The sequence below is a fragment of the Amblyomma mixtum genome, chromosome 7, assembly GCF_055824585.1.
Source record: "Amblyomma mixtum isolate Tamu chromosome 7, ASM5582458v1, whole genome shotgun sequence".
NCBI lineage: Eukaryota > Metazoa > Arthropoda > Arachnida > Ixodida > Ixodidae > Amblyomma > Amblyomma mixtum.
This window is the reverse complement of record NC_143018.1, coordinates 8,925,502-8,951,728: the sequence shown is the minus strand read 5'-3', so window position 1 is coordinate 8,951,728 and position 26,227 is coordinate 8,925,502. Positions and strand designations below refer to the sequence as shown.

At 49.9% G+C, this 26,227-nt stretch overlaps 1 protein-coding gene across 9 annotated transcripts in view; it reads right to left on the bottom strand.

The window, feature by feature from the left end:
- shot (dystonin-like protein short stop) overlaps positions 1-26,227 on the bottom strand; it is a 231,416-nt gene that overhangs the window by 109,929 nt on the left and 95,260 nt on the right. For all 9 annotated transcript variants that reach the window (XR_016283980.1, XM_089551570.1, XM_089551571.1 and 6 more), the window contains exons 2-4: positions 10,107-10,168; positions 2,243-2,332; positions 665-835 (exon numbers count right to left, since the gene is read on the bottom strand). Coding sequence is in view for 8 of the 9 variants with exons in the window: in XM_089551570.1 (XP_089407696.1) it covers positions 665-835; positions 2,243-2,332; positions 10,107-10,168 (323 nt within the window). In the remaining variant the exon portion in view is untranslated. The remainder of the gene's footprint in view (positions 1-664; positions 836-2,242; positions 2,333-10,106; positions 10,169-26,227) is intronic.

Below are 26,227 nucleotides of genomic sequence, written 5' to 3'. Positions count from 1 at the left end.
AATCTGATCTCGGGTGTAACGAGGGGATCAACTCCACGACGCCGCATCGAACTGCCACGCTTTGAGTGGCCACGAAAGGACACCATTCGTGAAGGCCTTTTGGGGGCATGCTAGCACCTCGAGACGCCTTCTACGGGTACATCAACTGAATGTGTCTACACAGTTGTTAATTAAAGGTACCATGTAGGGGAATTATGCCCCAACCTCTCGGACAGAAAAGCTCAACGTCCGAGAAATCTGTCGAGGTCATAGTTCTACGCGCGCAGGAATTACGAAGTCAAGGAGGCTGACTCGAACAAAACTACTGAAGTCTACGCTGTACCGACAGCGTTAATCCCCTCGCGGACTTGGACGAGCAAGGCTCGTCATAAGCCGACCGCCATTTCTGGCTCATGACGAATCCGGCTTCTCGTGCGTTTTCTTACACTGTGTTCGATTTAAGGTGAGTGGGGGTCGTCCAAATGTTTTTTTGGTTTGCAAACAGATGGCGATACGGATATTAAATGACCATTTTGATGCTACTTTCGAAAAAAAAAACGTGCATGTTAGGGGGCTACCAAGCCTTTCGTTAGCGGTACTCTCGAACTTCCGTTAAGAAACGCAGAGGCCCAAACCGGACGCCGGCCCAGGGTGCGGGTCGGGACAGGAGGGAGCTAGGACTGACCTGGAAGTGCAGGATGATGGTCCAGATGAGTCCCAGCGTGAGCTTGGGGTTGCCGTCGACGATGTCTTCGGCGCGGATGTTGACCAGCTTAACCTTGCGGTAGCGCAGGAAGTTTAGCGCCGTCTGCACGTTCTGCAGCATGTGGAACCGCATGCGGCCCTTCTCGCGGGGCTGCGACGACATGAGAAGGACGACAGAGGGGGTCAGAAGAGGCTGCCGCGGTCGAGGCCGACCGAGACGCAGCTCTTTGTTATGCAGCTATGCGGGCCATTGCCAGCAGCGCTCCTGCCAGCAGTCGGCCGTCAAGCCGCGCCACAAACACGAGCGATTGACCCACTTGCAAACTAGTAGTATATACGACCGTGCGAGCCTGCACCCGACGGCGCAGTTTCTCCGGCATTTTACTAAATACACCACCGTTGTTGATGAGACTTTTAAATGCAACGCAATGTGCTGTGCTTGGATTCCGCCGTGCGTTCCATGAACAGTTTAACGAGCGAACACGCTCCGACTCCCTCGGTGTGATCAGCGTTCACCCAAAAAATGCACCTTTGTCATCCTTCCCCACTGAGCCATTAAGTTAGGCATTCTCGTACGTACAGTCTTTGTCAAAAGTTTAGAGCCCAGGGAGTTTGCTAGTAAGCCTTGCAGTGGGCCTCCTGAAGCATTCGTATAAGTCCTGACCATTCAAGGAGGCAGGACCAGAAATCTTCTTACCTTCAGGAAATTTGGAGCGCTGCAGAGATGCATCACGAACCACGCAGTGTGGCTGAGAAGCAAACCTTCTGGACTCCAAACTTTTGACAAAGGCTGTAAGTATTCCGTTCTCCCTGACACTCCTTAAAACCTTTGGCATATACTCGTGGACAGTGCCAGGTAGTGCAGACCCACCCCTGTGTGTGCGCAGTTCCTTTCTAAAAGCCTACTCGGAAAAATGTATCCGTGACAACGAAATTTAATGCGGAGAACGAGACATTCCACTGCGTTGTTCAACGCACATCCTTTTCTCTCAAAGACAGGGTTTACACCCTCCTCGGGTCCACGAATCCCCTGCAGTTAAGAACTACTCAGAGTATGAGAACTTGCTCTGTTTCTTAGCGCACGAGGTTGCTTTGACGCGCCGCACTGCCAGCGTCAATTGAAACCCGAGCTGCAAAACTGTACGAGATATTCCACTAGAAGGCAGAGTACTAGAGCGGTCGATTTTCCATCGAAGGCGTCAAGACCGCTCTCTGGAAGTGTCGACGCCTCTATGTCCTCCCCATCCGCTAATATTTTTGATTGTCGTTGCTCGAATTTCAATTGTTTTGTTCGCGTTTCATCTAACGCTGACGGTACATGTTTCGCGACACTTTCAGAGTTGGAGCGCTTTCGCAACTGAGCATATTATCCGTTCTAATCACCTTGCACGCGTCTCTCTTCTTATAAAAAGACCGACTTCATGATGAAGTAAACAGCTTTTGAATCGCGCTCTGTGTGTCAGTGTCTTTTTTCCAGTGTCCCGCATAGTGCGCCAAAGGAAGTCGGATCTACGCGGTTGCGCCTGGCGTGGCTAAAAAGTAAGGGGGGGGCTCTTACCAGGGTCTCCCCAGAGAGGACCTCCAGCAGCGATAGCAGACCATGGCCATCCTGGAGATCCACGAACAAGTCGTCCACGCGCTTGTTGGCCTGCGCAGGCAACGAGACGATTCACTCTGGGACTCCGATGAAGACCGAGGAGAGCTATATCGCTTGTATACGAAAGCGCAAACTACGGCTGCAAGCTTTGCACACAGATCTAACTGCAACGGAAGAAGAGATCACCGACTGCGGTCTCTACAATCGACAGCTCCACTGGAACTACGAGTCCCAACCACCTATACATGTCCGCCACTTGAAACAGTTGAACACAGCAGCCACCCCATTACAGCTACTGGTCAAAAGTTTAAGGGAATCTCCCAAGGTGGAGTAGATTTGTATTAAGGGGGCAATTACTCATTGGCATCCATCCAAGCGCAGCCAAACGGCTACAAAGGAAAGCTGTTTAGCTTTCCTTTGTAGTCGTTGGCTGCGCTTGGGTGGATGCCTATGATTAATTGCTCCCTTATCACACTACAGCTAGGGTGTTGCTTCTTTGATTTTTTTTTTTTCAGCGAACGCAGTTAAGGGCATGTTGCCCGGTTCTGGGGCGTCGGCGTAACCGCGCCACGCTGAGCATGCAGTGCCGTCACTTGAACGAAACCCGGAACGTTGATTGGTCCCGAACACAGTGACGTCACGAGTCTGCATATAGTGACATTATGCGGCACACTGTAGCAGCGAAGGAGAATGATAATATCACTAAAATAACAGGTGTAACTGAGAGACGTGTTACCTTACTGTCTGATGGAGCGCGATTTACCGAACGTTGAAGATGCTGTACAGTGCCACCCTACCCCTCTCCCTTCTCTACATCGTTCCCCTCTTCCACCCGCCACTGTTCCTTTTATTTCAGCTATCCGCAGCTCAAGTGTTTCAAGCTTCGATAGCCGATGTCGCAGCTAGCAACATCTTTTTCTTCCGTTTTATCCTGTTTTCAATACAGCAATAACAATAATTGAGGCCAATGACGACAGAAAAGCTCGTTAAGGAAAAATAAAAATGCACAGTGGTTATCTCACAACAAAGAAGCGAGGGCTAGCGCACTTACCTTCCGCTGCTTCCATGCGGCAGCAGTGAAACGTGTGCGGAAAAGAGCAAACCGAGCGGTCAACGACACATGTGACACTACTAAGCAGAGAAAGAGAGACAGCGGATAGAGGGCAGACATGCTGGGCATATGCGGCATACATGCAGAGGGCGTCACCACACCTAATGACGCTAGTGGCGCCATCTGTTACGAGCACCGAGAAACAATAGGGGCTGTCACGCCAGTCAAGCGCCGAGCGGCATGCCATTGATACCAGGGGCTTGCACCTCGATGGCCACCAGTGAGGGACCACCGAAACATTCCACGAGCATATTACTTGTGCTATCCAAGTGAAATGAAATGAAAAAAGTAGATCCTTCATGCGTCCTAAAGGCATTCTGAAAACTTTTAGTTCCTCTAGCACAACGGACATTTTAAACACACAGACCATCTTTAATCCGCATACCCACCTTTACGGATAAACTACAACATTAGAAACTTTACTTTTCGTTTAACAGTAAATAATGCCATGCACTGCTCAATGCATAAAACGGAACATTTCTCAATCGATCCGCGGGAAACGATTGTGATACGGCGGAGCAGTCTCGAGTGGAGTGACAGCCCCCGAGTCCATACTTTCGCAGCGCTTCAGATAGGTGGCGCCACTGGCATCTAACCCGTGGTGTCGCCGCGGACTAAATAAAGCCTACGGAGAAAAGACAGACGGGACACTCACGGCGGGAGAGTGGCACGCGCTGCAAGGACTGCACACGTGCAAGCACGCGTACGTCTGCGCTCCGGGGGCAGCGTGGGGAAGAACAAGGACCGTCACGCATCATCATCATCAGCAGCAGCACTGGCACAGTTTGTACCGGCTACGGGATCATCGTGCACCACCGACTCTGGCTACTGAAAGCTACACCCTCTCGAAAACAGCATGCGAGGCTGCATGGTACTCTGCCGCGGTGCTTCTGTGTAGTGCTGTGAACCAAGCACCGCGTTAAAGGGTCAGTCTACTCACCGAGATGAGTGTATAAATAATGGCATATACTGGTAGTTGGCACCCTATAACATCAATAACGAGGTAACTGCTCCCGGTTTAGGCAGGAATTTGTATTTTATTTCGGCGTTATAAGTCGCGTAAAGATGCATGGTGGAGACCCCAAACGTTAATTTTGTTCAAGCAAGTGGTAGTCTTTTTTTGTAGAAGCATAAGTGAATATACTACGTACCGTTATATATAGTATGCCCCAATGTCACAGAAACGTACGTTTTGTTCTAGTAAACTGTAGAAGGCGTACCGCTCGCTTTTTCTGTAAATCAGATGAATATTTATAGTTATACGTACGCTAAACGCAGGCACATTCCCACTTTTAGTTCAGCGTATGCTAGCAGAGACGCAAAAATAAACTCAGCCTATAGTGGCGCCATCTGGTTGTCAGGACGGGAACTATTGCTGTAAACAAACCGACTCTCCACTTAAGCCTAGAAGCGGCAGAATCGTCACTCTAATTATTTAAATAAAGCGAATTTCTCACTTATACGTTTTCTTATAAGCGAGATGAGACGAAGCGAAAGAGCGACGCCCCATTTATGTCCAGTGAACGCACTGAAAAAGGCAGCAACAACGAGAATTCAGTCTGAAGCGAGAGGTCCAGCTTCGACGGGCGCCGCCATGTTTGTCGCCGCGCGGCGGAAATCCAGTTGGTTGCCAGATGAGACTACCATCTCATACAGATGTGTTCCCACATCAATAAATTCTATTTTAAAATGTTCTACCGCACTTCTTGGCACCACACCTGGCTAAACGGTAATTTGAGTAAAGAGCTATCAGTTGCCGCAAAGAAAATGCGGCCGATAAAATTCAGTAGACTGACCCTTTAAAGACGATTGCCATGTTCGCGCTTTCTGACTTAATGCGTTAGCATTATAACCCATGTCAGAAAAATCTGTCCGTCAGACAGGAGAGAGGGAAATCATCTTTCAGAGGAAATGGAGGAGGAAGGAGTACGGCGCGTCACACGCTTCGACGGAGTGGATCACGGTGCACCATGGTCTGAACCCATCAGCGACAGCGGCTGCTCTGTTCGGGATGGGGGGGCATTGGTGCTAACGCATAATCTGCCGCTTCTATCGCATTTATTGTCTGTAATTTTTTCTAGAACAGCTCGATGGGAGTTCCCGCAAACAAATTTTGGGCCGAAGCGAGCATAACTCCGAGCCTCTCCTCCAAGAGTTTGCAACAACGCTGACAACGCACGTCTCGACTACGCAGTGTAGGCAGTGTGGAGCTAGTTGGTCCTTGTTTCGCAAATTTTGGGTCCACACGACTGTGCACAGATAAGCAGTTCACTACTTTTGTGTTTTTCTGTTTGACTCATGGGGTAAACTTTGCGTCTCCGTTAGCAGAAACCACACAGAACCGTTGTCTCTTAAAGCCTTGCTTTCTTTTTTAAGGTAACGAACTTTAAGTTTACATATATCAGCTTCCTCTTTTTTTTCAATGGAACACTACGCGTCTCTCCTGACGAGACAAAACAAACATGCTTCCGCGGAGTCCAGTCCGTCGGCAGAAGTTCACATCTTACTTGCACTGCCGATGTCGCCCCACACGGTTCCGGAAGGAAGGCAAGTTGGCTTTTGATGCCATCATCGAGCCAGTACAGCTTTAGGTGCCACAGTAAGACACACTTGTCTACATGTCTGCTACCGCATGTCCGGTAACAGACACTGATCTACGCCTTCTTCGCTTTTTCGGCCAAACAGGATCCTCATGGCCCGTAAAAGACTCAGCAGAGTTTTGAAGCTTTGCATCTAGCCAGGGTGCGCAGGCTGATGCTAAAATCGAAAGCCTGAAATAAACACGCTAAAACGGAGCAGAAACGCTGCGGGTGCTGTGTTTTTGCCCTGCGGTTGCGGGGAAGTACAAGCGCACACATATGCGTGTGTCTGTCCGCAATTTCCTCTCTTCTTCTTCGCGAGGCCGCCATTTGCGCCAGGTTCCCCGCACAGTACCTTCGTCGACGCGGCCAAAGCCTCCATCCAGCAGACGCACTTTTGCAGGGGCTCCATTTTACAAAGCGCGCTACATACTTTCTCCGCGCGTGGGGGTTCGGCGCACCCTTTGGCCTTGAGACCGCAAGGCACGGTTTCGCCCGCCCGAATACGGCTGAGGACGGAGCCTACTTACGAAGGCGTGTGTGCGCTCTGCGTTTCTCTGCCGACTCAGATCTACGGCCGCAGCCAAGCAGGCTGGACGGTTTGCCCGGACTGGAAACAGTGGACTAAATTGGTTAGTTTAGTTTAGTTTATGAGAGTTTAACGTCCCAAAGTGACTCAGGATATGAGGGAAGCCGTAGTGGAGAGCTCCGGAAATTTCGACCACCTGGGGTTCTTTTAACTTTCACTGACATCGCACAATACACGGGCCTCTAGGATTTCGCCTCCATCGAAATGCGACCGCCGCGGACGGGATCGAACCCGCGTCCTTCGGGTCAGCAGCCGAGCGCCATAACCACCGAGACACCGCGACGGCAGTGGACTAAACAGCTTTTCCGGTCTGGAAACAGTGGAATAGGCGGCTTGCTGGGACAGGACCCAGAAGACAAAGACAGCTCGTCAGAACTGAAAGCCGCGGAGTAGATGCAACTACGCGCTGTCTCGGCCGCAGTTGATGCCAAAATAGTGGAATATAAATCTTAGTGGGGCTGAGAACAGTGGACTAGTCAGCCTTGTCTGAACTGGAGACACTGGACTAAAGAGCTCCTGTCCGTGCAGCTACGCAGTCTCGGCCGAAGTTCATGCCAAACAACATGACACCCCTGACAAGGTCAGAGGTTCGCTTGGCTGTGGTCACTGCGACAGGTGTGTAGCAGCAAGCAGCTGCTGCACGAAATAAAACTACTGCTATTAGTCTGCAATTTATGTTAATCAGATGGCTACCAGTATACTGACCGAAGCTTAAAAGACGAACACCAAGATGCACTACGGAATTCTACACCCTTCGTGCGCTGATGAACGTGCCACCTAGGAAGATTTAGCCTTGGTAAGTCAGCAGACCTCGAGTACTCGAAAAACGCGAAAAAGGTACAAGAGGCTATGTCTATTGGACGCACACTCGCCGATACCGCTTTTCTATATCGTAATTCAAGATCAGGATTGCCTCGCGCACGCTATACCTCTCGGACTGACGTCACAGCTAACGTATCTCTGCTCGACACTCTCGTACAGAGACGGCGTCGCCGCGTAACTCACATGATGTCACAGGGTGGCCAACATGCAAAGTGGTGCCGGGCTAAGTCTGAGCTGTAGCATTTGTTGTTGCCCCAAAATGACGCTGCGCAGGTGCACAGTGCGCGTCACTGCCAATACGCTTAGTATTCTGTCGGCGGTATGTGATTAACCCTGCAATTTACAGGCATTGAAAACGCAGGGGGGGGGGGGGGGATATGAACTAAACGATTTACTTAGAAGCGGTCTCTTCAATGCGTAAATTTATATAGAAAAAAAAAAGATTTAGCTAGAAAAACATGAATACAATATAATGACTTTATAAACTAAATTTCATGGCTGCGGAATTTCCGGGGACCATAAAACTGGTCGAAAATTAAGCAGGCGCATAGAGAAAATTGTGCTGGGTTTTATGGCGCATACAGAAAATCAACTGCTCCATCCTGTGCATATGCAGCATATTATACAACCACAGATATTTTAGGCTGTTCTGTCGCTAGGGTTAGGTCTTAAATGGATTTGTATTTCACCAGGCTTCCAGCAACGCTGCCAGCTAACGATTTGACCTTGCCTTCACAAAAGTGTCGGAAAAGGCCGCTTCTGCAACTGCATTAGGAAATCGTGTGGTTCTGCGAACAGAAATGAAAGCCGCTCCCGTTTGTACACTATGTAGCGCAGGTGATACGCCGAGCATCACGATGTTACCGATGCACAGGCAGGCAATGGCGGTACACACTTGCACACACGTACAGACACGTGCCACGCCCTGTCTATACGAACCACACGCACGCATTCAAGGAACGCTGCAGCAGACTGCCGCGTTTCTCGCTAATTTGCCTCTTCCGCAAGACGGGGCCTAATTGGCCTCCCACCCGCGATGCAAATGGGAGTGTTATTCAATTTCCGCTGCCTTTTATTCCGCCTCGGCCGAAAGAGAAAAAAGCCGCCTGGCAGCGTTCGGCCGCCCTCCTAATGACGTCGCTAAACACGCCAAATGCTCCCCCCGTTCCGGCTCGGCGAGCACCGGACTGTGGGACCCGATGGAAACATCCGCTAATCTATTACAGCGCCCGCCATTGTGAGCGTAACCGTTGTTCGCAGGGTTGCTAAATCAGTCGTCGCGCCGTATCGCCCCTCTATGTCGTCGTCGTCAATGATAAGGAAAAGAGCCCATTCGAACCCGTTCAAGGCTGCCCCTTCTGCTACCTGTCGGACTGCGCATACACGAGCTACTTCATTCGTAAGCAGCAGCTTATGCGATGACCAAAGGTTAGGTTAGGACTCGAGGTTGGACTCTCTTTCTGTACGATTCTGTCCAACGTACCGCGGGGAACTGACCAAAAAATAATGTGATCATATAGCCACGCGATTATACACGGTTACTCTCGAAATACCGAATCAGATCGGAATAGGCTACCTGCCAATGGCATTCAGATACAAGTTTATTTCCACCGACAACAGTGGAGGAGGCTGGAATAAAAAAAAAAACTGAAAGAACCACACCTGACCGTTTCGAACCCCTTTTTACGCGACATGAAGCAAGAGCAAGCTTACCTTACAGCTTGACATTGAGTAACATTGTACAAGTACTTCTAGTAGAACAGACCCAAGCGCGTCATTTCAAAGCAAAGGGCCACAGAAACCTTATAAAAAATGGTCTATAGACGGTCTATGGACTTCTTATTGACTCTATTGACTTCATATAGATATTGCTTTTTGTCTATTCATAGTCTATAGATTGTCTATAGACAAAAATATACTAAAAGTGTGTGGCCATAAATTTATAGATTCTCTATAGCCTGTCATGACATTTGTATTGCCTATAGACTGTTCTCTAGGATTTGTCTATACACATTATATACTGAAGTCTATAGACGGACTAAAACTTTTTTGTAAGGGAAGGAAGTGAAGTAAAACAAAATAATTAAACGAAGCGCAGGCGCGGAAGGATGTACTGCACTAAACGTTTAAAAGGCACGATTGCATTATTTCTCGGCTGTTTATCTCTGCTGACACCTCGTGAAGTTTGTTTTTTTAACCCCATACCTTTGCTAGCCCACTCCTGATTCGACTGGCTGACGATCAGTGCAGTCCTACAAACTCAAACGGGGTCACCACGCTGGTCGCGTCAACGTTAAGCGTGACGCAGCGCGCGCGCGTGCGTACGTGCGCGACGCGGTCTCGGCCTCCGCACAGGCGCGCGGCGATAAATAAGACAAACGCCGTCGTCGGCGGTGGCGCGCCCGAGATGAGTGTGGGCTGCGTCCCCTTCCGAACAGGCAGAGGCACGAGAAGTAGTAGTAGTAGTAGGGGTAGGGGGGCATACCTATACAGGGGAAGAAATGAGCGAGAGCGTGCGAAGAAAAGAGATAGACAGACCGCCCGCCGAGAGCACAGGATATACGAGAGAGAGAGAGAGAGATACTGACCTCCAGGAAGGTCCAGTGCTGCTTGCGAGAGAGAGAAACAGAAAGAAAGAGAAAGACAGACAGACATGCATATAGAGGAGCGCCACACAAGACAGCCACGCACAGTAGGGCACGGGGAGGCTTGTCGCCCACTTACCTTGATCAGATGCTTGTTGACCCACTTGGTGAAGGTCTTCTTCTGGATCGCGTCCCGTTCGTCTGAGGGGGAGAGAGAGAAAAGAAGGAGCGCCGTCATCATCAGTTCAGCGTTCAGCAGCACACGCACTCTCTCTCTCTCTCTCCACTCGCGCAAGAGGAGGAGGAAGGGGAATTAGACGCTGCCCTTTCCCCATCCACGTCCGGCCCCCTCCTCACATACAGGGCTTCAATTCTGCGACGGCCACACTCGACAGACACTTGTGCGGCCCCATTGAGACGGTGCCGTAGCCAAGCGTGCCGAGTAAGCGAGAGTGTAGCGAGACGACCCCCCACCGGGCGCGCGGCCGCTGATCAAAGCTCCCGCGGTTCGACTCTCACAAGTGAGAGCGCAACAGTGCCGTCGACGACAAATGGAGCGTTCAAATGTATGCCCCCCCCCCCCCCCCCCCCCCCCCCCCCCCCTTCAGCAGATGGTGGTCGACGGAATCATTCCTGCTTTTGCACCCGTGTGTCGTTACGTCCGCGACATCACAGGACTGCTTGAGCGAGAGTATAAGAAAGAGGAGGCAGACAGCAGTCGTATAAGAAGTCCAACAGCCCCCGGAACCAAGGCGACAACTGCGAACTAATCCAATAAATTAATCGCGTTAGTGCGACGAGCAAAACCATGTCATTTTCAAAACTACCACTTTTTTCCCTTCACAAAACTCTGTTTTTCTTTCTTCCTTTTTACGTTTTGCAATCAAGGGTGCGTTAGTGACGAATCCTAGAGCGGAAATCAGCGACAGCGTAACGCCACGCCCCAGCTGCAGCCACGGAGACAGCGGAACATTCACCAGCATGCCAGGCAGAACTGCCAGTCCTCTTTGCGAAGGTTTCTCCCGGACAGGACTGAGACGGGCCCGCCCCTATAAGAATTCAGTCAGCGCAAATAGATTATTTCAAAGGGGAGCTACAGCAACAAGTATCGGCACTGCAGCTACTGCGTCTTGAGAGCCACAGCGCATGATCAGAACTTTTGGCCGGGGTCAGCTAGACGCACTACTATCCGTTTACTCCATGTTTAAAAATACTCCAATTTACTCTCTCTTAGTATACTTTACCCCTCCTCCACTTCTGACCAGAGAAAGGATGATAACCGCTGAGAACAGTAGTAAATTCAAACTCGACACTGACACGCAATTGCGATTTTCATCCTTTGTCAAGAGCACGTTTTTTTTTTTTTCCACAACCTGCGTAACTTCCACGCTGAAAGTATTTCTGCGAGACTCTACTGCAAGTAGAGATCATACCTGTTTTATTCTTTCATTTTTGTGTTCGACGGGACCATGTCGAAAGCAACGAGAAAGCGCCCAGCGCGGCCGCTACAGAAAGTACACACACACACACGAAACAACAAAAAAAAAACAAACTAAGACAGCGGAGAGAACCCAGCGCCTGAGTAAACACTGATACGAGGAGAGCGGCCAGGCTTTTCCGTGAAAGACCGGTGCATGAGCGCGAGCACAGAATAATGCAGGAAACGCACCAAGAGCAACGGTAGCCAAAAAAGGACGCCGCTAATCAGGCAGCATTTTTCTCCACCACCGCACCGAAGCAACGCAGCTCCTCGCACCTACAAGCCCCGTTGGGTGTACTTCGCCTCTGTAGTTCAGTGCTCAGCGGCGGAGCCCGCCGAATGGACCACGTCTATTGAGCGAATCAGAGTCGCCGTGCGTGAACGCCCATTCTTTTATTTTTGCGTCTGTTTGTACACACTGCTATTTTTTTTTACAAGGGTCGCGTATGTGCTCACCGTATGGCCGTCACGAAATGTTTTCTGTCCACCGCATTCGTGGGCGCGCGCTCGAGAGGCGCTATGAGGGGAAGTTTCAACACCGGGGAAGTTTGTCAAGAGTGTTTCGCAGCGTCGCCTACGCACACCAGTAGTCGCGGACAGCGCTACAGCTGAGCAGTGTAGCGAGGAAAGACGGTCGCGGCGCAGACACGGCATGTGAGGGGCGTTCGCTTATTCAGACGGCGGCGCCCAGCTAACCTCCAACGAGAGGAGCCGCATGCAACTTGCACGCACTTCACACATTTTGCTTACTCTACCGACCCACCCGAAACCGTACCGCAGATGTCATAAAGCAAGCCCAGTTCAGAAGCTGAACAGGAGGCCTTCACTACTGGTTATGAAATTTGAATCGGATTCTTGGAACGGCCAGCGGCCATTTTGTCGAGGTTTGCAGCAAAGTTCTTCCCCACAGCCTTTCTTTTTTTTTCTTTACGGAGACACCTATCAGAATTTTCAGAAATTCTCTGGGCCGAATCAACACGACGGGCCTAGTTGTCAGCGAGTGCAAGAGATGGCGCTGTTGATGCCGTGCTTCCCGGTTCTGCGGCATCGGCGTAACACGAAGGAGTGGGAGGAAGAAAGGGGAGGGGGTACGAAGCAGTCCCACCGCACCACGCTAATTGGTCAGCATACAGTGACGTCACACATGCTGACGTCACTCCAACGCGCCTCGCTGAGTGGTGCGAACGCAGTGACGTGACGAAGGAAAGCATGGCGACGTCACGTGGATTCTACCAGAAAAGACAAACAACAATGAATAAACAATACGGTGGTAACGGTCCTGCGAGTTTCTTTAGCAGCTGTGGTATTACCGTTGCTGCGAATTCTGCAATAGGCGTTACATACGGCTATCCTCAGAGGTGTGGGCCATGCATTCAAATAGCCGGAATCTTGGCACAGCGGGAGTTTCCCAAGCGGCATGATCAACGAGCTCCGGACCAAACATCCCCCCGTTTTTTTTTTGTTTTTTTTTTTCTGTTGGCTGTAAAACCGGCACGCTCCTAACGGAGCTCAGAGTGAATCACGGCTCCGCGCGACAGAACCTGTCCCAATTCGGAAACGTTTCTCTCGAGCCGTCTAGGCGCGTGCGTGGGAGAGACACACACCTCGGCTTCTCCTCCGAGCTCTGCACCGAATTTATGCGACGGCGGCCAGGGCGGGTTTCTCCGCGGCACCTTTTGGGACCGCACCGCGCGGCGCCTTCGTGAAAGCACCTCCTGTCGCGCAAGCGACAGGTGGCGCGTTGCGCGCGTCTCGAGACTGCGTCGCCGTTGATTGCTCTCCGCCACTGGGGGAAGGAAGGGGTGGGCGGGCGAGGGGTGCAGCAGCACAGTCCCCACTGCATTTTCCCCACCCGCGCAGCGGAGTAACGCGAAAAGAAACAAGAAATAAAAGAATAGGAGGAGGCAGTGTCGCCGTAGTGGTGGTGCGACAAGATAAATTACGAGAACGCGCGCGAGCGGCTCCCCGCGCCGCCACGATTGCGAAAGTACGCGTATACATACGTGCGCCTTCCAACTTGCCCTCAGGCGCGCCGCAGTCGAGTCAAGGCTTGGTCGCACGAAGCCAGGTTCTTGTAGTCCGGCTTCCTCTTTCGTGTTTCCCTTAATTCGTACGCTCGCGTCCCATTGTTTACTTACAGCGAAATTGTTCGCATCTGCTCCTACCCCGCCTTGTTACGCAAACTGCGTGCCCAGTTCGCATCATCTATGCAAGTCGCCGGTTCTTTTTTTTTTTTTTTTGCCGCTTACGGCCGTTCCTGAGCCATGTCTTTCGTTGACAGCCAATACCGTACAATGACTTCCAAGTGCAACCTTGTAGCCTTCTTGCGCACTCTCAAAACTGTATTTTCTTTTTCAAAAAGCAGTGAAAAAGAAGAATTTCGAAACAGTTCTACCGCAGTTAAGCCGTTCGTATACAACTGTGTCGTAAAAACCAGCAACTGTGGATAGGCTTGAAAAATTAGGGGGAATCTAAAGCTCCGACTTAAGGGTACGGCTCGACAGCGTTAATAGTTATTTGCTACTTCATTTCTTAATTAGTACATCTTTCTAATTACACACACACCCAGCATACGTCAGCAGGCATACTAGACCACGTGACAAGACACGGAGGTCTCCCATTAACCAAGTCGAACGAACGTGCCTCATGGCTTAGGAGTAGCGTGTCTGACTTGCAACCCAAAGGTCTTCGGCTCGATTCCCAACTAACTATCCCAATTTTCCTTCCAGCGCAATTAATTTATCATGATATTTCACATATCATGACATTTAAGTTATGCTCCGACCTCGTAATCCCATTTCAGCTGAGGTTTTAAACGATTTCACTTCACAGCTCAACGTCTAACGTCAAGGCCTTTTCGACCAATCGGGACTTTCTCGACAACACAACGCCAACTACGGCGGTTTCGACGCTTATCGGGAGCTTAACGCTGTCGCACAACAGCGCTGTGTTCTTGTTGCCCCAAGTCATGGCGACCACATACACGCAAATTCTTAAGCTGCTCCTCGCCATTTAGAAAAGCGACTGCGGCATTGTGCATGTGAGCGCAGATAGCGTTGCCAATTTCCCTTCGACATCCCGGCGACAGAAATGAAAGGAATCAAAAGAGGATATCCGAAGAACGCAAAAACAACTCCATTCGCTGCCAAAGAGGATACACGCGCGCTTGCGCAAGAAGAATTAACACACAGCAAACGCGGCTGCTACATGCCAGGCAGGCGAAGGTGCAAAATGCAAATGACACGAGACGGTGTTTTTGTTTTTCCGCTAGATCATTCCTTACTAGGGATGCTTAAAATTCACAGACAGGGAAGAAGAAGAACACAGTTAACGAGCTAACTGGTTTCGATTCGATTAGTAATGCAGAACGCCTGTGTCCGTTCGTGGAATGAATGCTTTCGAGAAGTGCCGACTGTCGACGCCAGATGGCGCCACCGCACCAATAGCGAACAGGCATTTGCTGCCGTCTGTTCACGTCCCTTCAAGGTGGAGGTCACTGGTCATGCCGGATAACACCAGCGGCAGCAAAACGTTTTTGACTTCCGGAACAGCATCTGCGGGCACGGTGTGACCAATCAAAACGACACACGGACTTGTGCGCACTTACATGCAGCATCGGCTGTTTTGTTAGTTACGTACCATGTGCGGTGCGCGCGGTATTATGAAGTTAAGCCCCGCTCCCTTTCCGAGCAGAACAGTCACCTTCAATTTTAGTTGAATGACATCCGTCCTAACACATGCTTTCACGCATTCGTACGCAATTCGTTTTGCTGCAAAAGTGTTGTTGTCGTGAGGACAACACATGCGACTACATCACAACCGTTTGTCACGTGACTGCACGGAGCACCAATGAGCGCTTTTCATTATTCACGCCAGGAAAAAACGACGCGCGCTGGATGGTGGTTGGCTCATGAAACGAGTGCGGAGGATTAAACGAGACGCGGGCGAAATGCTCACTAACAAGGCAACGCTACGTTGTGTTCAGGCATATAAATCAAACTTACCGAGAGCAGCGCACCAAAATACATGCCACGGTGAACGAGATGGACTCACATATAGCGCTGTGTGAGAGTCACCTCGTTCACTGTTACTTGTATTTTAATGCGCTTTAACTCGGTAATACGAAGCAACAAGCCGGAGTTTCGATGTTAAATAATGAAATCAAACGCAGTGCACCCCCCCCCATCCCCCCCCCCCCCCCCCCCCAATAACAAAAGGAAGAGGAGAAGGAAAGGGCGAACGGAATGTACAGTGGAAACCAGATTTCAGGAGACCGACGGTGACTAACGCTGTCTTAGAACAACAAAAAAGCGTCGCAAGCTGCAGACGCTCCCTGGCAAAGAGGTTGCTTTGCCCAGTGCGCAGTTTTGCAAGCAAAGGCGCCGCGTCAGTCCTCGCAGCCTCCTCATCCCGAGGCCCCAACTGAACTCCTCGGGAGGTCGACGCCACTTCGGGATGGGCACACACGCTCTTTCGGCAACGTCCCAACCGCCAACGCCTTTTGGCAACGAGCTTCGCAAACTCTACATTCTATTCCCTGAAGGAAAGCTTCGTAGAGCCGGGTTCGGTGGTCAATGTTTGTTCGCAAGAGCCATCGGGAAAGCATAATTTGTTCGTAGATTAAAAAAAAAAAATCGCAATACCGAGTTTCGTAAAAGGTCAGCTTCAGTCGTTTCCCCGTCTCGAGAAGCAGCCAAGCGTCATGAACTGAACGTTGCATAACAGGCCATGCGGTCATTATATGTCCCTCTAATATGAAATCGAACAACCAGTTCGCACAAAAAGACGATTTTTTTTTATTACCCTACCAAAGTTGAAAAACGGCTCATGGATACCACACGCTAAAAAAAAAAAGAGATAGAAAAGAAGACAAACGCGCCCTTTTCACGCATAATTATGGAATAGTCGTTAGTGGACTGCTCGCGAGCTTCGTTCCCTCCGACGAGGACGGATCTGTACGCACGTACCCTGTTCGCGCAATACCTGCGCACTCGAAAGTCGGCTCCTTTTACGAGCGGCCTTCGCAAGGCCAGTTCGTTAACCGCAGCGCTGCTCCGGTTACGCAATGGCTGAGAGGACGCGTGCACATACCACATCATGGGCTCCTGCGTACGACATCCTCAATACGACATCCTCAACGGACTCGCCAGCATTCCTTTTCTTACGGGGGAGTCAACGGATTCTGATGCCACGCGCTCGGGACGGCAACTTACACGTGGCCGGCTCCACATACTTTCACATTCGCTTTTCCTTTATGGGCCTCCCTTGGTGCGAGTATAAATAAATTTCCTCTGACAAGCACAATAGATGCGCCCGTTATGTTTGAATGGCACGGGTCGGGACGCTCCATTTCCAACTACTACTTAATGAAGACCCACCACACTAAAACAAGCAAAGGAACCACCCCGCTATTATCGAATAACGGGCAAAGACGACGAACGCACCTCCAACTGTTTCCAGCAGCAATAAAGGAAATCACGTTTCACATTATATTATAAACTTCTCAACTTTAAATGGACGAAATCAAACTCGAAGGGGGTTCAGTTTTGACGATCACGTACACATACAAAAAATTTTGTCGACTATTCCGATCAACTATGACAAACATTGTGTTGCTGCTCCACTACGGGTCTTTTTACCCTCGCTGCATTTCAGCAAATTACCGCTTAAGAAATGCGCATTAGAACGCACTCGAAACGGTACAAACACCCCTAGTTTAGTTTACCACCGGCTTAGTATATTTCTCTGTTACACAGCGTGCCTGCATTCTTCAATGGTTGTAAAATAAGAGAATAGCCGACGTTTCCTGACAACGCGGGACGACACTTCGCACAATTACGAATCTGTCAGCCCCGGGGAAAACCTGACAAGCCGCCACGCGTTAAAGCGATGAATGACAAGACAAAATGTCGTACACAAAAGTCGCCCGAGTGATTCGAATCGATATTTGATCGATCATTTCAAGCCCTACACAGCAAGGCGTCCGCAAACTTCCCGAGGATCCGAAAAACTCGTAAAGCTGTCTCTATGTGCGATTCGGTGGATACGCTGAGCGAGCTGGAACACACACACCCGAAGCCTCTGCTGCTGCGCGCTCCGAAAATAATAATAATAATAATAATAATAATAATAATAATAATAATAATGACGCGAGAGTGTTAAAGGTGCACTGGAGAGGAATCTGAATTCGTTTTTTTGCCGCTGGAACTCCGTCTATACACGTTCCGGGCGTTCTTAGACACTTCGATGTATTACTCTGTGCAGCCGATTTCCCTAATTAAATCGGATTAACGTCCGGCTCCCGACTTTTTTTTTTTTTAATTCCCCGCATACGGTGGGCGGAGTCGACCACCGCATGGAGTGCCTTTCAGGCAGTCGCGTGGCGACTTTGCTTTCGCTTTTATTTTGTTTCTTTTAGGTTTCCGTGAATAAATAGGTCTAGTCAGAGACTACATAGCTGCGAATCAGGCCCACGGAAATAAAAATACGCGTGGACTCTTTTGCTTTCGCCGGTCACTACATATCACTTAACCGATGCATGGCAGAGCGGGAAGCCGCCACGGGACTGGTTCAAAGGTCGGTTGACTCCTCCCAACGTCTGCGACGAATTACAAAAACAAAAAGGTGGGAGCCGGGACGTTTAATCGGATTTAAATTAGTAAAATCGGCCGCACAGGGCAATAATTCGTAGTTTCTAAGAACGCCCGGAACGTGTAGATCGAGTTCCAGCGGCAAAAATATGAGTTCAGATTCCTCTTCCCTGAACCTTTAAGCGGGGTCACTTCAACTGCCGGGGGTCCTCTTTGCCTATCATTTTACAGACACGAATATTATAATTTATTTTATTATCATTTTTTTTTTAACACAAAACACACAAGGCCTTCATTTAACCAATTGGAACGAATGTTCCTCAATGGTCGATGAGGCTGCGCGCGCCCGGCTCACGACCCCAAGGACAGCGGTTCGAGTCCCGGCTCTCCTGTCAGCGCAATTTCTTTTCTGTCTTCAGTGGCACCATTTAATGGTGGTGGAATGACGGCACGACCCCGCAGACCAACGAGGAATTCTGTAGCGACGTTGTCACTGTTGCACCCCACGAGGTCACGTGGTTGTGACGTTCGACCCCCTCGGCCAATCCGATTTTCTCGTAACACAACGCTAACTATTACGACGCCGGAATCACCGCTGAAGGGGGCCATTACCGCCATCGCTTTAAAACGGGGGCTGAGAAAGATTCGCCTAGTTTACACAAACGTGCGCAATCCGCAGAAAAGACCGGCGCGCGCGAAGCAAGAGGCCACGCGTGCCTGTATACACGGCACGGACGGAGAGCACCGAAAGCACACACACAAAAGAAATTGAAAACAAGAGAAATGAAACGGAAATACATCCCCGGAGCGTGCGCCGTCGCTGACAGCTGTCGCGGCGGCGTCAAGCTCAAGGCGACATTCGAACAAGCGCGAAACATTTTTTCGCGCCCGAACAGCGGTCACTGTCACGTCACACACACACAGCGGCGTCCCTGTCCCAGCGCTGCCGACATTTGCAAGTACAGAAGATGTAGCATTTCGCGGAGGTGTACAGGACGCGCACCGTGAACGCAAGCTCGCTTCCTCTCTGAGCCGTGTCGCAGCCTACGCACTGCTATGCACGAACGACGTGAACAATAAACGGCAACGCACCCTTGAGACATTTACTGAAGGGGCGCTGAAGACAACTCCTTCCAATCTGTGCGCTCGTCCCGCCTTCTCCTCACGTGTGAATGCCTTTTTTTTTTTTTTGCGCAACCTATCTTTTCCATCGTGACGAACTAACTTGCCCAACAAGCCCTGCTTGGACTGCATATAGACATCAAACATTTTCTGAGTGTTTTCTGAAAGCATAACCACTGAGCCACCGCCGCCACGGTGGCTCAGTGGTTATGGTGCTCGGCTGCTGACCCGAAAGACGCGGGTTCGATCCCGGCCGCGGCGGCTGAATTTCTTTGGAGGAGAAATTCTAGAGGCCCGTGTACTGTGCGATGTCAGTGCACGTTAAAGTACCCCAGGTGGTCGAAATTTCCGGAGCCCTCCACTACGGCGTCCCTCATAGCCTGAGTCGCTTTGGGACGTTAAACCCCCCCAACCCAACCAATCTTCTTTACAATGATGCGTAATACACACGGTAGTGTACATATACAAGGAGCACCACGTCGTATTCACCTACGACCGCTAAATAATTTATTATCGAGTTTCTTCCTCCACCTGCTGCCGTTTGAACAGATGGCTATGACGTCAAGTGTCAGTATATAGAAACAAATTTAATCCCTGTCTCATCAATTTAATTTACTACGATGCAAAATCCAGCCTGCCTCAAGCGCCGGATTCACAACGGCTATTATACTGCAGTCTTCTTCATGCCTCACATGACCTATAATGACCTTCAAGGTCACAGCCATCGGTCGTCTGTTGAAACCGAAACAGGAGGGAGAATAAATTCAATTATACATTATTAAGTGGTCGTACGCGAATAGGTACTACCTGCTGTCTTATGCATAATTACAAGGAAGTAAGCATACAACCGAAATTTGGCGTCTACACTCCTTTTGGCTCTTTCTGGTGGTGTTCATGACTGTTCGGCAGCGAAAGGCGCATTAATTGCTGAAAAAAAAAAAATGGATTTGCAAATAGAACACTTCTCTTTCCAGCCTCCAAATTCATACCAGTGTCACCAAGACCGAAAACGACTCCGTGACCGCCGTCTGAAAGTGAGTGGCGCTGTGGCTTAGCCTCGGAGATCCGCGAAAAAAAAAAAACCGTTTTGATGTCACCGCAGTTTACTTTGAGAAAAACGGCGGGTGGTGGCGACACCTGCATTTCGATTTTTGAGCTAATTGCTAGCTTACAAAAGTCTTGTTCAGCGAAAGTATGTCTTTGTGATTAAAATGCGTTAATCTATCCACGCAGACCAGCTCCTCATTGTCCTCATAGTCACTTTAATTAATCGCGCCAATCGCGCCGTTCCACGCTTCTCGCAGGCGAGCGTTTGAAAACCTCCCGCCAATCACAGCAGTCTCGCCAAGAACAGCAGCAAATACAACTGTGTCCGCAAGGTCGCGCAACTATGCCAGAGCCAGCTGACGCACAAACAGCGCTCCCAGAGTGAGTGACACACAGGGTTTGTCTTTTGTTTTCCGGCCGAGCTGATTAGCATTTGCGACGGCGCTATCACTGACTCATTTCGCAGTGCACGTCAATTTCTGCCCGAGTTTCCACGTTCTAAATCACTAACGGCCATCACCTCCTGACGCCTGTGCAGAGTTATGCATCTGTCCGGCATGTGACAAGTGACAGGCACGCCGTGAGAGGCGTCTGTAAGGTCTGCGCTAAATGTGCAACCGACAGTCTTGTCACGCTGGCGGAAAGAAATACTGAGGATTACACCAAATACTTGGTCGAAGTCGATCTGCACTGAATTTTAACTCGACGCTAATACGAGGTCACCGCGTTTCGAAATCACGGTCGAGAACTGATGCCGTGCGACACCAACTGGTTTAACCACGTCTGGCAAAGTTTCTTTTTTTTCTTTTTCCCGTCTCATCAAGTTTTCGGCATCCGAGAGCCCTCTCCCCTCACTTTACCGGAGGTAAATAAAGAGAAATGAACGACTTACGACCACGGGCTGCACTTAGCCACATTTATGGCACTCATAACTAAGAATGCAGCGTATATCAAAAATGAACCACCTTTTATATTTACTATCAAACGAACGAACAGAAAGCTTGCGTTCCGCAGGGCTGGAAGCGTCGCATTACGTGAAAGGGAAAGGACAAAAACCAAGCCATATGCGGGAAGCAGTAGCATATATGCCACTAGAAACCAATTCTGAATACCGTTCATTTATTTATTTTTCATCTGCGTATAGCGGGAAAGCGTGCTTGCCAGTCCCCCTGACGAATAATCTGCCTTCAGACAGGCCATAAAAATTGAGGCCGAACAATAATAAATATTAGCGGAAGAAGCCTACACAGTCCAGCAGTGCGCGGACGGAACAGCGTCGCGAAAGGTGTTCGCCATTTCAATGAAAAAAACTGGCAACATAATTTCGAGCGAAAATTTCTCCCGCGAGTCAGTTTTGTGCACGACACGGCGTCCGAACAGTGCAGCCGACCTTACAGAGCAAAGCCGCTCAACATCATGTGCTCGTAAAGCCGCTCAATGAATGCAATGCAGCTTTCTTAGGACCAAGCCCGCGTGCCCGTCTCAGAAGAGGCAGGAGCAGTGGTTTATCGTTCAGGGCATTGCTTGGCCAAAGAAAAGATGCCTGAACTGCAACACGTACTCAAAGTAGAAACTGCAAAGCCCGACGGAATATGGTGCGGCAAGCAGGGTTCTCTGCACAACACAGCGGTAGGCCTCGGAAGTACCTCAGTTTCCGCGGACTGGCTTATCCGAATAGCTCTTCAATTAAATTCAACAGATGTAACGTTCTTATTGAATCGTCCTGCGATTAATTAACGGGTCTTTACGGTCTCAACAGCTATACTCTCTACGCTTCGCAAGGGAGCGCCTGTAAATTACAGTCGGCCTTGAGAAGTTCGTTCACCAAGCTCTCGGTGCATTGCGCTCCGTTTAGCCTGCTCCGAAACGGTGCCGCTGGTATCGAACCAGCAACCTCTCCGCGTTCTCCGACAGGCAGGTCGTCGGAAGCGTTGGAAGCCACCGCAGTGCGTGTGATGTGGCCGGAACACCACAGAAACCACGAAATCACAAAAAAAAGAACAGTCGAGCAAATGCGACGAAGCAAAACAAATGGCCTGTTCTCCGTCAAAATGTGTCGGCCCTGTGACCTGGTCGAAGGCTGCTAGTCTTTAAAAAAAAAAAAAAAACGTTCCCTTTTTGAGCGTAGAAGCCAGCTAGACCTGCAGATATAAACTCAATATGGCCGCCGCTATTGCGCCGCGCCTGGGTTTCGAACAGATAAGCATCGCTGGCCAGTGCACGAGAGCACTATGCTACCGCCGCAAGCCTCAACTTGGAAATCTAGCCTCGAACCGAAAGCGCAATGAGACGCAGCGTGCCAACGCACATACCTCGCATTTGGCCAAGTAAGCTAAATGGACTGTATATTTTTTTTCCCCTTCCTTTTTTATGGCGAATGCCTTCAATGCCTCATCGTTGTCGACAGAAGGTTGTCAGCAGAGGTGCCACGCTTTTCTAGTCAGACCAGAAGCAAAATCTTTGTGCACGATGGGATTCGAACAACCATCCTTCCGTTCCGCAGCCGAGCGTGCTAATGGCTAGGCCACTTCCTGCCAACGCATATGCAGTTCTCCCTGTCTAGGACGCTGGAGAGTGTTTGCAGAAGGAAGGCGTCGAATCAGACGGATGCCTCCCAAACGCCCTCCAGTGTCTCCAGCATTTAAGATTCACAAACAATTGTGTACTTAACATCATAACCACACGTCAGTGGCACAAGCAGCAACACCGCACTGAAGGCTTTCGCCTCACCGCCCTTTAGGTCAACAAAGTGCCCCCCCTGAATTTTTATTCGCTCTGCGGTTCCCTTCGTGAATGGCACGCTTTTTTTCCAGCACTCGCCTGCCTGATGCACCAACACTTGTCAAGCGAACGAGTGTCAAGGCCGCCACCAAACGCGCGAGAAAGTGATAAATAGCGGAGAAGGCACCCGGCGAGGCAGCCTGCTTGTCTATATACATATAGAAGAGCAGGCGTAGCGTAGACGCACCGGTAATGGAAAGAAAAGATAAAGAAGCGAAAGCTCTCCTCTAGACTGCTACTACTTCTGCGTCTGCGTCAACATAAGGCGCTTTCACGTATTTTCCGGAGAACTGAGCAGGAAGCAAAGCAGTTGTCGGAAGAACTTGCGTCGCAGAGAGCACCTCACTCCGGCCTACCCCCGTGGTCGAATATGCGCTGTGTATTGTGGTGTATGCACTTTCTTCGTGCGCTTTCGGACAGGCGTGCACTGACCTATACCACGCGTATTCGTGTAATAATGACACCTGATCTTACGCACTCAACGGCAAGCTTATAGTCCAGCTCCTCGAGGATCAATCCCGCAGAGAAGAGTACGTTCTCACTGTGTAAGCGGCCCCTCCTGTGTAGTGGGCCTAGTGTGGAATGTATCTAAATCCCGCTAGCTGATTGCTCCGAAATTCGGGGCGGTAGGAGACTGTCGCACCACCTGAAACATTCAAATGAACTGCCAAGGTTTGCTCAATACACGAACAGAGTGAGGAAACAAAAATAGAACGGCGCCACGGATAGCTGACTGAGCAGCTCATAGATGGCGCATCCTAGTGGAGCTACAAAATGGATTCCGGAAACAAAGGAGCTTAGAGGACAATCTGTTCTCACTGACGCAGTGTACAGAAATTTCAGAAAAGGAACACAGGGCCCTGTGGCTAGCATATCTGAATATCACGGAAGCATACGACAGCGTAGTTCAAGAGGATTTGTAGGACACACTGGGCACATTATATGTGGAAGATGGAGTAACTAATCTTTTAAAACATAATGCAAAAAAAAATGTAGCAGAGCCTATAGACATAGAGCGGGGGCTTAGGCAAGGATATCCTCTGTCACCTTTGTTGTTCATGTTGTACCTACAAGGATTATAGACCGGACGAGAGAGGAACGGACTTTCCAAGCACAGAGAATGGACTGAGCAGTCATTACTATAGGACGCGGATGGTATAGTACTAATGGCTGACAACAAGGAAGATTTGCAGAGGTTGATGGACATCTGCGATACAGAGGGAGATAGATTAGGTCTGAAGTTTAGCAACGAAAAATCGGCAGGCATGACTTTTGATGATAAGCGTGGCAAGCATAGGACACAGGCGGTCACGCTAGTGGAAGTGGATAAGTACAAGTATCTTGGGGGAGAGGGGTCTGAGTAAAACAAGGTTGCAGACGAAATCAGCACTGGGAACATACAGAAACGCTCAAGCAGGAGATTGCCAAAGAAAACATCTGCGATAATTCTAGGCAGAGCTCTTTGCTGTCTGAAGCCACGACGGGAGTATTGCGGCCAAGACGTACCGAGTCAAGTACGAAGAGATGCGTGTAAAGAAGAGGAGGAAACGTCCGAACAGTTGATACCTTTCTGTAAAGGGCGTCATCCTACAGTTCGAAGCAAAAGGGCTAATGTATTCAAAGCGTTGGGGTTAAAGGAGACTGCAGGAAAAAATAGACTTTGAACGAGTATAAATAGCCAAGCGAAGGGTATCTGACTGGTGGCTAAAATCAAGGCAAGAGAGAAATTTCATCCCCACTCTGCAGGAGGTAGTGGAATGGCTCGGGCATCCCCAAACCTGCATCGTGCCCAGATTTCGCTTAAAAGACTGTTACCTCGAATGAATAGCGGATCTCAGAACACTACGTACGCCGTTCGCTACAGTTCTCGCACCAAAAGTTACTACGGCAGGCAGAGGTAGTACACAGTCTTAAGTGATGTCATGGGCAGCAAAAGGGGCACTGCCAGAACTGCATAGCCTCGTGACAGTGACACGGTCGCATACTGCGTCACTCGGAGACGCAATACACGCCAGGCATTCCCGTCGAAGGTCCCCCGAAGCGACAGAAAAGCAGACAACGCCTTAAAGGAAAAACGCAACGTCGTCGAAAGACGGCGGGTGACGCACCGATTCAGTGTCGGCGTCTACTCTTTCTGGCCACGTAACAGACGCCGCGAACGTATAGCGTACACACACATACGCCGTCAGCTGCACTTAGCTGGCGGTTTTGTTTTTCGCTTTTTCTTACAATTTCGAGTTCTAAAGCGAAAAAAGAAAAAAAGGAAGCATCTTCGCGCGTGACAGACATACGAGTGCCGTCGGTGCAAGGCATTGCACACGCCCGCAAGTGGCCCCGATAAAGTTAATGCCAATACAGCTTCTCACCGAAGTGGAGCCCCCCAGTCGCACTACGAAGCGCGCTGAGTGAATGGAGATACATATTAAAAGAGAGAGAGAGAGAAAAAAAAACGCGGAGGATGAATCAGACTCCGCGACAGCTTTATCGGCGCGTCCTGTCGTTATCGCCACTCGGCGACCCCATTAAGCATGCGCCGCGTAGCGCAGTGGTCGGTCGGAAGAATGCAACCTGACCGCGAAGACTACAGATGCGAACGAACTCGGGATCTTTCTGCGATGATGGCGAAAAAGGCATTAGCAGACCACGGCCTCGTAAGGGGGCAAGAGGGATCGGAATTTCACTAGACACCCTGCGGCAATAGAAATCGTGCCAAGCAACTTGATTTATACAATGTCCACTCCAAGAACTTGCTCGTGAACACGCCTCTTCTTATAACCTCCTTTGATCCGGCAGTGGGATATCTCTCCAGTGTACTGCAACAACGGAATCGCAGGCGTGACAGGAATGCAACGAGATTTAGAGCCGCGAAAAAAGCTATCTCTAAGCTACTTTTATAACACGTGATGCTATCTATAGTGAGTGCGGTCACAGTCGACTCGTTTCCACCCTCTTCAAGTGCACTTGAAACTGTCGATGCGAGCATTCTTCACGCTGAGTGGGTCAGAAGAGAAAAGCAGGCGCATTTGCGTGCGTTGAAGCAGGCGTTAAAGCTCTCTTAACCAATAATCAGCACTCACAATTCACACTGAAACCAACACGCATGAGCAAAGCAAAGGGGAGACCTCGGGCTTCGAAAACTTCACGATTTTATCCACAGTACACGTCCCAGTACACAGTCAAAAAGTTGAAAACGCTACAGACGAACTCAATCATGTTTAGGACTTCGAATCATCACATTCT